Source organism: Macaca mulatta, chromosome 15 (genome assembly GCF_049350105.2).
Source record: "Macaca mulatta isolate MMU2019108-1 chromosome 15, T2T-MMU8v2.0, whole genome shotgun sequence".
NCBI lineage: Eukaryota > Metazoa > Chordata > Mammalia > Primates > Cercopithecidae > Macaca > Macaca mulatta.
Window position 1 is genome coordinate 108,208,519 of NC_133420.1, and position 15,074 is coordinate 108,223,592.

The 15,074-nt window shown below is 37.4% G+C and overlaps 1 protein-coding gene across 5 annotated transcripts in view; it reads left to right on the top strand.

Annotated features, from left to right (window-relative positions):
• VPS13A (vacuolar protein sorting 13 homolog A) overlaps nt 1–15,074 on the top strand; it is a 243,130-nt gene that overhangs the window by 53,459 nt on the left and 174,597 nt on the right. For all 5 annotated transcript variants that reach the window (XR_013404898.1, XM_015117939.3, XM_015117938.3 and 2 more), the window contains exon 17: nt 368–510. Coding sequence is in view for 4 of the 5 variants with exons in the window: in XM_015117939.3 (XP_014973425.3) it covers nt 368–510 (143 nt within the window). In the remaining variant the exon portion in view is untranslated. The remainder of the gene's footprint in view (nt 1–367; nt 511–15,074) is intronic.

Below are 15,074 nucleotides of genomic sequence, written 5' to 3' on the forward strand. Positions count from 1 at the left end.
CTGGGACTACAGGCGCCCACCACCGCGCCTGGCTAATTTTTTGTATTTTTTAGTAGAGACGGGGTTTCACCGTGTTAACCAGGATGGTCTCGATCTCCTGACCTCGTGATCCGCCCGTCTCGGCCTCCCAAAGTGCTGGGATTACAGGCTTGAGCCACCGCGCCCGGCCCATTTATTTTAATTTCTAAGGTAGGGATAAATATTGTCTCTTTTTTTGGTGTTATTTTGATGATTCTTGAAGAGATAAAATGTTCTTAAAATATTTGGTGGTTTTTGAAATGAATGTACTGTAAGAATAAGAGTATTTGTTGTGTTTTTTTAATATATATATATATGTTTTCATTTTATTCTTCTGAATATACCTTAGTTTGAAGCCTTGAAGTTTTTTGTCCACTTGAAAAGTATGTCTGTTGTTCTAAGAGAAAATCATCAAAAACCTGAGCTGATAGATATTGTAATAGAAGAATTTAGCACCTTAATTGTGCAAAGACCAGGAGCGCAAGCAGTAAAGTAAGTATTAATTTATTTTCTTTTATCATATATGAAAAAACTTCACTGTGTTCTTAGACATTAGGTCACAATCCTAGTCTTTTGTAAAGAGCACTATAGTTTAATATATCCTTTTGTGGTTTCAGGAAACTTAAGGTTTTTTTTTAATTGTTAAAATAATACACGTTCAGTAGAAAACCACATTCCAGTGAAACACAGGGCATTAAAGAATAATACAAAAATGATCAGCAACTACACCCCACAAAAAGAAACAGTATTAACAATGTGGTTTTTATCCGAGAGTGTTTAGTTTTATTTTTTTTTAATAGCTTTGAGATGTAATTCACATACCCTGCAATTCATTTAAGGCATATGATTCGTTGATTTTTCACAACTGTATTATATAGTAATTTCACATTGGTATATTTACAAAGTTGCACAACCACCACCACTGTATTAGTCCATTTTCATGCTGCTAATGAAGACATACCCAAGACTGGGAAGAAAAAGAGGTTTAATTGGGCCAACGGCTCCACATGGCTGGGGAGGCCTCAGAATCATGGCGGGAGGCCTCTTTCATGGTGGCGGCAAGAGAAAATGAGGAAGATGCAAAAGCAGAAACCCCTGCTAAAACCATCAGATCTCATGAGACTTATTCACTACCATGAGAACAGTATGGGGAAGCCACCCCCATGATTCAGATTACCTCCCACCAGGTCCCTCCCACAACACATGGGAATTATAGGAGTATAATTCAAGGTGAGATTTGGGTGGGGACACAGAGCCAAGCCATATCAACTACTGTCTAATTCCAGAACTTTATTTATTTTTTTTGAGAGAGGGTTTCACTCTGTTGCCCAGGCTGGAGTATAGTGTCAGGATCTTGGCTCACTGCAATCTCTGCTTCCTGGGCTCAGGCTAATCTCCAGCTTCAGCCTTCTGAGTAGCCGTGACTACAGGCGTGAGCCACCAACACCTTGCTAATTTTTGGAATTTTTGTAGAGATGGGGTTTCACCATGTTGTCCAGGCTGGTCTAGAGCTTGTTGGCTCAAAGCAGTTCACCAGCCTCAGCCTCTTGAAGTGCTGGAATTACAGGTGCGAGCCTGGCTCATTCCAGAATATTTTAACAACTCCCAAAGAAACCCTGTAACCATTAGCAGTTACTCCCAAGTGCCGCCTTACCCAGCCCCTGGCAACAACTAATTTACTTTCTATTTGAAAGGATTTGTCCATTTTGGACAATTCATATGAATGTAGTCATACATAGTGGTCTTTTCTGTTTGGCTTTTTTCACTTAGCGTGACGTTTTCAAGGTTCATCCTGTTGTAGCGTGAATTAGTACATTGTTTTTGTTGCCTAGTAGTCTGTATTATGGATATGTCACATTGTGTTTATCGATTTAACTGTTGAGGATATTTAGATTCTTCCTTCTTTTTGGCTATTCTGAGTATTGCAGCTACGAATACTCATGAGTAATATTTTCTTTGGAGGTGGGTTTTAAATTTCTTGGGTGTATACCTGGGGTGGAATTGCTGTCTCATATGCTAATTCTATTTAACCTTTTGAGGAACTTCCAGACTGTTTCCCAAAGCAGCCTCACCATTTTACATTTCCATGAACAGTGTATGATGTTTCCAATTTCTTCATATCTTCATCAGTATTTGTTATTATCTGTTCTTTTGATTACAGCATGAAATGGTATCTCACTGTGGTTTTGATTTCCTTTTTCCTGATGGCTAAGGATTTTGAGCTTTTTTTGTGTGTGTGCTTATTGGCCACTTTATGTGCATGTCTTCTTTGGAGAAATGTCTGTTAAATTTATTTTCCTATTTTATATTGGGTTGTCTTTTTATTTTTGAGTTGCAAGAGTTCTTTATATATTCTTGATACAAATCTCTTATTAGATAAACAATTTTCAGTTATTTTCTCCCACTGTTTTCTTTGTATTTTTCTTAATGGTGAAGTCAAATTTATATTTTCTTTTTTTACACATGCTTTTCATTATACCTCAGAAATCTTTGCCTACTCCAGTGGTACAAATATATACTCCTATATATTCTTGTAAGAATTTTATACTATTTCCTCTCAAATGTAGGGTTATGATCCATTTTGAGTTAATGTTATTGGATGGTGTGAGGTGGGGGGGGGTTCAGCTTCATTCTTTTTCATGAGATTATTCAGTTGTCCTAGCACCATTTGTTGAAAAAACTATTCTTTCCCCATTGAATGATCTTGGCAGCCTTGTCAAAATTTATGAGTTGATCATAAATGTAAGGATTTATTTCTAGACTCTTAATTCTAATCCCATTGATCTATATGTCTAGCCTTATGTCGGTACCCTGCTGTCTTAATTATGGTGGCTTTATAGTAGAACTTGTAATCAGAAAGTATGACTCTTCCAGTATTTTTTGTTTTAGCTGTCCTGATTTCCTTAAACTTCTGTATAAATTTTAAGATTGTTGTCCATTTCTGCAAAAATATAAGCTTAGATTTGATAAAGATTGCATTGAATTTTGTGGATCAATTTTGGGTGTACTGAACAAATTATTCAGCACAAATTATTCAACTACTCATCTAAACAATATTAAGTCTTCCAATCCATGCACATTGGATGTCTTTTCATTTATTTAGATATTTAAAAAATTTGAACAGTGTTTTGTAGTTTTCAGATACAGTACACCTCTTATGTTAAATTTATTTGCAAGTATTTTATTGTTTTTGATAGTATTATAAAAGAATTGTTTCCTTAATTTCATTTTGGATTATTATATGTGTATAGACATACAATTGAGTTTTGTATACTGCACTTGTACCCTGCAACCTTGATGAACTTGTTTCATTAGTTCCACGAGTTTTTTTTAGTTGATTCCTTAGGATTTTTTATATACATGATCGTATAATCTGCAAATACAGTTTTACTTCTTCCATTCCAGTGTGGATGCCCTTTCTTTTATTTTCTTGCCTAATTGCCCTGGCTAGAACCTCCAGTAGTATTTTAAATAGAAATGATGAGAGTGGGCTTCTCTTCTTGTTTCTGTTCTTAGAAGGAAGTGTTCATCCTTTCACCATTATGTTAGATGTGAGTTAGGTGTGGTCTGCATCATTTTACAATCCCACCAGCAATATACATGGATTCATAGTTTTCCAAAGCATTCCAACACTTGTTATTTTCTGTTTTTTGTTTGTTTGTTTGTTTGTTTTTAATTTTTATTTTAAAGTGTAGCCATCCTTATGGGTGTTAAGTATAGTATCATATTGTGGTTTTGATTTGAATTTCTTTAATGACTAATGATGTTGAGCATCTTTTCATGTGGATATTGGCCCTTTGTGTAAATTCATTGGGTCTATTTTTAAATATTTTTCATTTTTTGTTGAGTTGTAAGAATTCTTTTGTATTCTGGATACTAAACCTTCACCAGGTACATGATTGCAAATATTTCCTTCTATTCTTTATTTTGTTGTTTCACTTCATTGACACTGTTCTTTGATGTACAAAAGTTTTTACTTTTGAAGCTCACTTTATCTGGTTTTATATTTTGTTGTTCACACTTTTGATGTCTTATCTCAGAAGGTTCACCTAAGCCAAGGTTGTGAAAGTCTACTCCAATATTTTCTTCTAAGAGTTTTATACTTCTGTCTCTTACATATAAGTTTATGACCTATGTCGAGTTAATTTTTGTAAATGGCATAAGGCATTGGTACAAGTCATTTAATTTGCATGTGGATATCCCGGTGTCCCCTCACACTTGTTGAAGACACTGTTCTTTCCTCAATGAACACTCCTGGTACCATTGTTGAAAATCAATTAGCCATAGATGTATGACTTTATTTTTGGACTTCAATTCTATCTCATTTTTATTCTAGACTTTCACTGTGATTATCATTATACCAATATTGTACTGTTTTGATGACTGCAGATTTTTAGTAAGTTTTGAAATTGGGAAGTGTCTTCCTTATTTTGTTCTACTCTTTCAAGAATGTTTTAGCTGTTTAAGGGTTGCTTGCAAGAGCTTACGAATTTGAGGATTCACTTTTCCATTTCTGGAAAGTATCTCTTTGAAATTTGATAGCAATTGCATTCAGTATGTAGATTGCTTTTGGTAGTCTTGCCATAATAACAATATTAAGTCTTCTGTGAACATAGGATATCTTTCCATTTAAATAAATGCTAAATAGATGCTTTTTCTGTTTTTATGAAGAATTTCAGAAGGATTGTTATTAATCTTTAAATATTTTGTAGAATTCACTTCACAAAATGAAGCCATTTTGTCCTTGTATTAGTCTGTTTCATGCTTCTAATAAAGAGATACCTGAGACTGGGTAATTTATAAAGGAGAGAGGTTTAATTGACTCATAGTTCGGTATGGCTGGGGCAGCCTCACAGTCATGGCAGAAGGCAAATGAGGAGCAAAGTCATGTCTCACGTGGAGGCAGGCAAGAGAGCTTGTGCAGGGGAGCTCCCTTTATAAAACCATCACACCTTGTGAGACTTATTCACTATCATGAGAACAGCACCGGAAAGACCTACCCTCTTGATTCAGTTGCCTACCATCAGATCTCTCCCACGACATGGGGGAATTATGGGATCTAAAATTCAAGATGAGATTTGGGTGGGGACACAGCCAAACCGTGTCAGCTGAATTCTTCTTTGTTGAGAGTTTTTGATTACTGATTTACTCCTAACTAGTTATAGGTTTTACTATAAGTAAGTTTAAAAGGTTATAGTAAGTTTTAGTATACTAAAGTTTATTGTAAAGTTTTACTGATAGTTTATAGGTTTATAAGTAGGATCTGTAAGTTACAGTAATTTTACTATAGGTTTTTAAGGTTATAGAAAGGTTTTACTTCCTATTAGTTATCTGATTTTCTATTTCTTCTTAAGGCAGTTTTTGTAATTTGTATATTTCTAGGAATTTGTTCATTTCTTTGTTTTGCTGGTACTATTTTTTTGCAGTACTTGTTTGTAGTACTTTTTATTCTTCTATGGTGTGTCATAATGCCTCCACTTTCATTTCTAGTTATAGATATTTGCATCTTTAGTGTTTTTTTTGTCCTATTTTAGGTAAAGGTTTGTTAAGTATGTTATCCTTTTCAAAGTGGCAACTTTGATTTTTTTCATTCTCTCTGGTGTTTTTGTTTTATCTATTTAATTTGTCTCCACTCAGATATGTATTATTTTATTCATACTGTGAGCTTTGGGTTTAATTTGCTCTTCTCTTTGTAGTTCTTTTTTTTTTATACTTTAAGTTCTAGGGTACATATGCACAACGTGCAGGTTTGTTACATATGTATACATGAGCCATGTTGGTGTGCTGCATCCATTAACTCATCATTTACATTATGTATATCTACTAATGCTATCCCTCCTCCCTTCCCCCTCCCCACAATAGGGCCCGGTGTGTGATATTCCCCTTCCTGTATCCAAGTGATCTCATTGTTCACTTCCCACCTATGAGTGAGAACATGCAGTGTTTGGTTTTCTGTTCTTGCGATAGTTTGCTGAGAATGATGGTTTCCACCTGCATCCATGTCCCTACAAAGGACACAAACTCATCCTTTTTTATGGCTGCATAGTATTCCATGGTGTATATGTGCCACATTTTCTTAATCCAGTCTGTCACTGATGGACATTTGGGTTGATTCCAAGTCTTTGCTATTGTGAATAGTGCCACGATAAACATATGTGTGCATGTGTCTTTATAGCAGCATGACTGATAATCCTTTGGGTATATACCCAGTAATGGGATGGCTAGATCAAATGGTATTTCTAGTTCTAGATCCTTGAGGAATTGCCACACTGTTTTCCACAATGGTTGAACTAGTTTACAGTCCCACTAATAGTGTAAAAGTGTTCCTATTTCTCCACATCCTCTCCAGCACCTGTTGTTTCCTGATTTATTAATGATTGCCATTCTAACAGGTGTGAGATGGTATCTCATTGTGGTTTTGATTTGCATTTCTCCGATGGCGAGTGATGATGAGCATTTTTTCATGTGTCTGTTGGCTATATGAATGTCTTCTTTTGAGAAGTGTCTGTTCATATCCTTTGCCCACTTTTTGATGGGGTTGTTTGTTGTTTTCTTGTAAATTTGATTGAGTTCTTTATAGGTTCTGGATATTAGCCCTTTGTCAGATGAGTAGATTGCAAAAATTTTCTCCCATTCTGTAGGTTGCCTGTTCACTCCGATAGTAGTTTCTTTAGCTGTGCAGAAGCTCTTTAGTTTAATTAGATCCCATTTGTGAATTTTGGCTTTTGTTGCTGTTGCTTTTGGTGTTTTAGACATTTCGTCCTTGCCCATGCCTATGTCCTGAATGGTATTACCTAGGTTTTCTTCTAGGGTTTTTATGGTTTTAGGTCTAACATTTAAGTCTCTAATCCATCTTGAATTAATTTTCGTGTAAGGAGTAAGGAAAGGATCCAGTTTCAGCTTTCTACCTATGGCTAGCCAATTTTCCCAGTACCATTTATTAAATAGGGAATCCTTTCCCCATTTCTTGCTTTTGTCAGGTTTGTCAAAGATCAGATGGCTGTAGATGTGTGGTATTATTTCTGAGGGCTCTGTTCTGCTCCATTGGGCTGTATCTCTGTTTTGGTACCAGTACCATGCTGTTTTGGTTACTGTAGCCTTGTAGTATAGTTTGAAGTCAGGTAATGTGATGCCTCCACCTTTGCTCTTTTGGCTTAGGGATTGTCTTGGCAATGCGGGCTCTTTTTTGGTTCTATATGAACTTTAAAGCAGTTTTTTTCCAATTCTGTGAAGAAAGTCATTGGTAGCTTAATGGGGATGGCATTGAATCTATAAATTACCTTGGGCAGTATGGCCATTTTCACAATATTGATTCTTCCTATCCATGAGCATGGTATGTTCTTCCATTTGTTTGTGTCCTCTTTTATTTCACTGAGCAGTGGTTTGTAGTTCTCCTTGAAGAGGTCCTTTACATCCCTTGTAAGTTGGATTCCTAGGTATTTTATTCTTTGAAGCTATTGTGAATGGGAGTTCATTCATGATTTGGCTCTCTGTTTGTCTGTTGCTGGTGTATAAGAATGCTTGTGATTTTTGCACATTGATTTTGTATCGTGAGACTTTGCTGAAGTTGCTTATCAGCTTAAGGAGATTTTGGGCTGAGACAATGGGGTTTTCTAAATATACAATCATGTCATCTGCAAACAGGGACAATTTGACTTCTTCTTTTCCTAACTGAATACGCTTGATTTCTTTCTCTTGCCTGATTGCCCTAGCCAGAACTTCCAACACTATGTTGAATAGGAGTGGTGAGAGAGGGCATCCCTGTCTTGTGCCAGTTTTCAAAGGGAATGCTTCCAGTTTTTGCCCATTCAGTATAATATCGGCTGTGGGTTTGTCGTAAATAGCTCTTATTATTTTGAGATACGTTCCATCAATACCGAATTTATGGAGAGTTTTTAGCATGAAGGGCTGTTGAATTTTGTCAAAGGCCTTTTCTGCATCTATTGAGATAATCATGTGGTTTTTGTCTTTGGTTCTGTTTATATGCTGGATTACATTTATTGATTTGTGTATATGTTGAACCAGCCTTGCATCCCAGGAATGAAGCCCACTTGATCATGGTGGATAAGCTTTTTGATGTGCTGCTGGATTCGGTTTGCCAGTATTTTATTGAGGATTTTTGCATCGATGTTCATCAGGGATATTTGTCTAAAATTCTCTTTTTTTGTTGTATCTCTGCCAGGCTTTGGTATCAGGATGACGTTGGCCTCGTAAAATGAGTTAGGGAGGATTCCCTCTTTTTCTATTGATTGGAATAGTTTCAGAAGGAATGGTACCAACTCCTTGTACCTCTGGTAGAATTTGGCTGTGAATCTGTCTGGTCTTGGACTTTTTTTGGTTGGTAGGCTATTAATTATTGCCTCAATTTCAAAGCCTGCTATTGGTCTATTCAGGGATTCAGCTTCTTCCTGGTTTAGTCTTGGGAGAGTGTAAGTGTCCAGGAAATTATCCATTTCTTCTAGGTTTTCTAGTTTATTTGCATAGAGGTGTTTATAGTATTCTCTGATGATAGTTTGTATTTCTGTGGGGTCGGTGGTGATATCCCCTTTATCATTTTTATTGTGTCTATTTGTTTCTTCTCTCTTTTCTTCTTTATTAGTCTTGCTAGTGGTCTATCAATTTTGTTGATCTTTTCAAAAAACCAGCTCCTGAATTCATTGATTTTTTTGGAGGGTTTTTTGTGTGTCTATCTCCTTCAGTTCTGCTCTGATCTTAGTTATTTCTTGCCTTCTGCTAGCTTTTGAATGTGTTTGCTCTTTCTTCTCTAGTTCTTTTAATTGTGATGTTAGGGTGTCAGTTTTAGATCTTTCCAGTTTTCTCTTGTGGACATTTAGTGCTATAAATTTCCCTCTACACACTGCTTTAAATGTGTCTCAGAGATTCTGGTATGTTATATCTTTGTTCTCATGGATTCCAAAGAACATCTTTATTTCTGCCTTCATTTCATTATGTACCCAGTAGTCATTCAGGAGCTGGTTGTTCAGTTTCCATGTAGTTGAGTGGTTTTGATTGAGTTTCTTAGTCCTGAGTTCTAGTTTGATTGCACTGTGGTCTGAGAGAGTTTCTTATAATTTCTGTTCTTTTACATTTGCTGAGGAGTGCTTTACTCCTCAGTAACTTTGGGATAAGTGTGATGTGGTGCTGAGAAGAATGTATATTCTGTTGATTTGAGGTGGAGAGTTCTGTAGATGTCTATTAGGTCCACTTGGTGCAGAGTTGAGTTCAATTCCTGGATATCCTTGTTGACTTTCTGTCTCATTGATCTGTCTGATGTTGACAATGGGGTGTTAAAGTCTCCCATTATTATTGTACGGGAGTCTAAGTCTCTTTGTAAGTCTCTAAGGACTTGCTTTATGAATCTGGGTGCTCCTGTATTGGGTGCATATATATTTAGGATAGTTAGCTCTTCCTCATGAATTGATCCCTTTACCATTATGTAATGGCCTTCTTTGTCTCTTTTGATCTGTAATGGTTTAAAGTCCGTTTTATCAGAGACTAGGATTGCAACCCTTGCTTTTTATCGCTTTCCATTTGCTTGGTATATCTTCCTCCATCCCTTTATTTTGAGCCTATGTGTGTCTCTGCATGTGAGATGGGTCTCCTGAATACAGCAAACTGATGTGTCTTGACTCTTTATCCAATTTGCCAGTCTGTGTCTTTCAATTGGACCATTTAGTCCATTTACATTTAAGGTTAATATTGTTATGTGTGAACTTGATCCTGTCATTGTGATGTTAGCTGGTTATTTTGCTCGCTAGTTGATTCAGTTTCTTCCTAGCATCGATGGACTTTACATTTTGACATGTTTTTGCAATGGCTGGTACCGGTTGTTCCTTTCCATGTTTAGTGCTTCCTTCAGGATCTCTTGTAGGGCAGGCCTGGTGATGTCAAACTATTGAAGCATTTGCTTGTCCGTATAGGATTTTATTTCTCCTTCACTTATGAAACTTAGTTTGACTGGATGTGAAATTCTGGGTTGAAAATTCTTTAAGAATGTTGAATATTGGCCCCCACTCTCTTCTGGCTTGGAGAGTTTCTGCCGAGAGATCTGCTGTTAGTCTGATGGGCTTCCCTTTGTGGGTAACCCGACCTTTCTCTCTGGCTGCCCTTAACATTTTTCCTTCATTTCAACTTTGGTGAATCTGATAATTATGTGTCTTGGAGTTACTCTTCTCGAGGAATATCTTTGTGGCGTTCTCTGTATTTCCTGAATTTGAATGTTGGCCTGCCTTGCTAGGTTGGGGAAGTTCTCCTGGATGATATCCTGCAGAGTGTTTTCCAACTTGGTTCCATTTTCCCCGTCACTTTCAGGCACACCAATCAGACATAGATTTGGTCTTTTCACGTAATCCCATATTTTTTGGAAGCTTTGTTCATTTCTTGTTACTCTTTTTTCTCTACACTTCTCGCTTCATTTCATTCATTTGATCTTCAATCACTGATAGTCTTTCTTCCAGATGATCGAGTCGGTTACTGAAGCTTGTACATTTGTCATGTAGTTCTCGTATTATGGTTTTCATCTCTATCAGTTTTTTTAAGGACTTCTCTACATTGGTTATTCTAGTTAGCCGTTTGTCAAACCTTTTTTCATGGTTTTTAGTTTCTTTGCACTGGTTTACGTAGTTCCTCCTTTAGCTCTGAAAAGTTTGATCGACTGAAGCCTTCTTCTGTCGACCTGTCAAAGTCATTGTCCGTCCAGTTTGTTGTGTTGCTGGCGATGAGCTGCGTTCCTTTGGAGGGGGAGATGCGCTCTGATTTTTTGAATTTCCAGCTTTTCTGCACTGCTTTTTCCCCATCTTTGTGGTTTTATCTGCCTTTGGTCTTTGATGATGTTGATGTACTGATGGGGTTTTGGTGTGGGTGTCCTTTCTGTTTGTTAGTTTTCCTTCTAACAATCAGGACTCTCAGCTGCAGGTCTGTTGGAGTTTGCTTGAGGTCCACTCCAGGACCTGTTTGCCTGGGTATCAGCAGCGGAGGCTGCAGAAGATAGAATATTGCTGAACAGCGAGTGTTGCTGTCTGATTCTTCCTCTGGAAGCTTCGTCTCAGGGGTGTACCCCCCGTATGAGGTGTGAGGTGTCGATCTGCACCTAGTGGGGGATGTCTCCCAGTTAGGCAACTCAGGGGTCAGGGACCCACTTGAGCAGGCAGTCTGTCCGTTCTCATATCTCAACCTCCATGCTGGGAGATCCACTGTTCTCTTCAAAGCTGTCAGATGGGGGCATTTACCTCTGCCGAGGTTTCTACTGTTTTTCGTTTAGCTATGACCTGTCCCCAGAGGAGGAGTCTATAGAGGCAGGCCAGCCTCCTTGAGCTATGGTGGGCTCAACCCAATTCGAGCTTCCCAGGGGCTTTGTTTACCTACTTAAGCCTCAGCAATGGCGGGCGCCCCCCCACAGCCTCGCTGCCACCTTGCAGTTAGATCTCATACTGCTGTTCTGGCAATGAGGGAGGCTCCATGGGTGTGGGGCCCTCTGGGCCAGGTGTGGGATATAATCTCCTGGTGTGCCGTTTGCTAAGACCCTTGGTAAAGCGTAGTATTAGGGTTGGAGTTACCCACCCTAATACCACCCTAGTATTAGGGTGGGATTTTCCAGGTGTTGTGTGTCTCAATTTCCTTTGGCTAGGAAAAGGATTCCCAATTCCCTTCCCCCTTGCGCTTCCCAGGTAAGGCGGTGCTTTCTCCGCTTCAGCTCTCACTGGTTGGGCTGCACCCTTGGACCAGCGCCAACTGTCCGACACGACACGCCCCAGTGAGATGAACCCGGTACCTCAGTTGAAAATGCAGAAATCACCCGTCTTCTGTGTTGCTCATGCTGGGAACTGGAGGCTGGAGCTGTTCCTATTCGGCCATCTTGGGCACGTCCCCCTGCTCTTTGTAGTTCTTCAAAGTGTAAAGTGAGGTTTTTGGTTTGATAGTCTTTCTTTTTTAATGTAGGCATTTGCAGACAAAAATTTCCCTATGAAAACTGCTTTGGATACATCTTGTATGTTTTGTAATATTGTGTTTGATTTGCATCCATTTCAACATATTTTCTGATTTCTGTTGTGTGTTTTTTTTTTTTTAACCTGTTCCTTCTTTAAGCGTGTTTAATTTCCACATAATTGTGAATGTTTCAGTTTTTCTTCTGTTCAGTTCTAATTTGATTCCATTATGGTTGGAGAAGATGCTTGGTGTATTTTCTTATTAAACTTATTGTGATTTGTTTTGTGACCTAACGTTTGGTCTGTCCTGGAGAATGTTCCATGTGCTTGTACTTGAGAAGAATGTATCTTGCTGTTGTTGGGTTGAGTAGTCCATATTTGTCTGTTACATGTGGTTGGTTTATAATGTTGTTTGGGTTCTCTATTACTTGATTGTTCCTCTGCCTAAATGTTCCTCATTTAATGGAAGTGGGAGCTTAAAATTTCTAAGTGTTATTGTGAGCTATTTCTCCCTTTAATTCTTTCAAGGTGTGATTCATATATTTTGGGGACTTTGTTTGGTGTATACATGTTTGTAATTATTGTATCTTTGATGAATTGAGCCTCTTAATCAAAATATAATGACCTTTTTTTTCTTGTCACAGTTTTCTATTGAAAGATATTTAAGTTAATTAATTAATTTAGATACAGGGTCTTGCTTTGCCACCCAGGCTTGAGTGCAATGGTGTAGTCATAGCCTTACTGCAGCCTTGAATTCCTGGGCTCAAGTGATCTTCCCACCACAGCCTCTCGAGTAGCTGGGATTAAAGGTGTGAGCCACCATACCTGGCTAAAGATTATTTTATATGTTAGTATAACCACCCAGCTCTCTTTTGGTTACGAGTCACATGCAATATCTTTTTTTGTCCTTTCACTTTCAACCCGTATGTGTCTTTGGCTGTAAAATGTGTCTCTTTAAGGCAGTATGCCTATGGTCCCTGACTTAGGCTAGGTATATTAAATACATTTTTGACTTGGAATATTTTTGATGGGTTTATTGGGAAATAATCAGTCATAAGTTGAGGAGCATCTGTATTGTTGTATCATGTTTTTTTCATCCAATCTGCCAGTCTCTGTCTTTCCTTTGATTAGTTTAATTTCATTTACATTTAATGTGTTTACTGGTAGGCAAGAAGTTCTGCCATTTTGCTATTTGTTTATTGTATGTCTTATACCTTCTGTCCCTTCAATTCCTCAATACTGTCTTCTTTTTTTTCTTTTTTTCTTTTTTTTTTTTTTTGAGATGGAGTCTGGCTCTGTCACCCAGGCTGGAGTGCAGTGGCCGGATCTTGGCTCACTGCAAGCTCCACCTCCCGGGTTCACGCCATTCTCCTGCCTCAGCCTCCCGAGTAGCTGGGACTACAGGTGCCCGCCACCTCGCCCGGCTAGTTTTTTGTATTTTTTTTTTAAGAGAGACGGGGTTTCACCGTCAATACTGTCTTCTTAGTGTTTGTTAATTTTTTTGAGTATATATTTCTATTTCTTCCTCATTTCTTTTTCCAAACATATTTTAGTCATTTTGTTCAGGGCTACCGTAGGGATTACAATTAACGTTCCGAATTTAAGACAGTCAAATTTGAATTGACACTAACTTAACTTTAATAGTGTATAAAAACTTTACTCTTATGCAGCTCCATTCTTCATCTTTATGTTATCATTTTCACAAATTACTGTTTTACATACGTGTATTCATTAGCCTAGGTTTATATTTATTTTTATGTGTTTGTCTTTAAATCATAGAGGAATTAAAAAGAGGAGTTAAAAACCAAAAATGCAATTACTGGCTTTTTTCTTTGCTTATGTAGTTACCATTACAAGAGTTTTTTATTTATTTGTATGGCTTCAAATTACTATCGAGTATCCTCTCATTGCAGCCTTTAGGACTCCCTTTAGCCTTTCTCGTAGGGCAAGTCTACTAATGACAGACTCAGTTTTTGTTCATCTGGAAATGTGTTCATTTTTCCTTCATTTTAGAAGGATAGTTTTGTGATATATAGATTTCTTGGTTGACATTTTTTTTTTTTCATTTAGCACTTTAAGTACATGATCTTGCTGCCATTTGGACTGCATAGTTTCTGAGGAGAAATTAGCTGTTAATCTATTAAGTATCTCATATATGTGATGAGTTGCTTCTCTCTTGCTGCTTTCAAGGTTTTCCTTTTTTGGCTTTTGACAGTTGGGTTATAATATGTCTCCTTGTGAGTCTCTGAGTTTATCCTAATTGGAGGTCTTTGAGCTTCTTGGATTTATAAATTTGTGTTCTTTATCAAATTTGAGAAGTTTCTGGCCATTACTTCTCGCAGTATTTTTAATATCTTTTCTTTTTCTCATGTCCTTCGGAGAGTCCCGTAGTGTATATGTTGTTCCACTTGATGGTCTCCCACTTTAGGCACTGTTCATTGTTCTTCATTGTTCTTTATGCTCCTCAGACTCAATCATTTCAGTTGTCCTGTATTCAAGTTTGATGGTTCTTTCTTTGGGCTGCTTACATCCTCTGTTAAACCTCTCTGCAGATGGTTCCCAAATCATGATTGTTTAGCTTACAATTTTTTGATTTTAGAATGGTGCAAAAGTGATCCATATTTAGTAGACATCTTACTTTGAGTATCCATACAACCTTTGTTTTTCACTTTTCAGTACAGTACTGAATAAATTCCATAAGCTATTTAACATTTTATTGTAAAATAGGCCTTGTGTTAGATGATTTTTCCCAACTGTAGGCTAATATAACTATTCTGAGTACATTTAAGGTAGGGTAGGCTAGGCTATGATGCTTGGTAGGCTAGGTGTGTCAAGTGCATTTTAAACTTATGACATATTCAACTTACAATGATTTTATTGGGATATTACCCCATTATAAATCAAGGAACATCTGTAGTGAATTTTTCATATTGGCTGTTGTACTTCCCACCTTCAAAATTTCTATTTGGTTCTTTGTAATAATTTCTGTTGATTTGTATTCTGTGCTCAAATGTTGTTTTCCTGGTTTTCTTTAGTTTTTGACTGTAAGACAGCTTATTTAACATGTTGGCTTAGTGAACATAATGTCTAGTCTTCTCTTTTCTGTGTATGCTTTGTACATTTTCTGTTTAA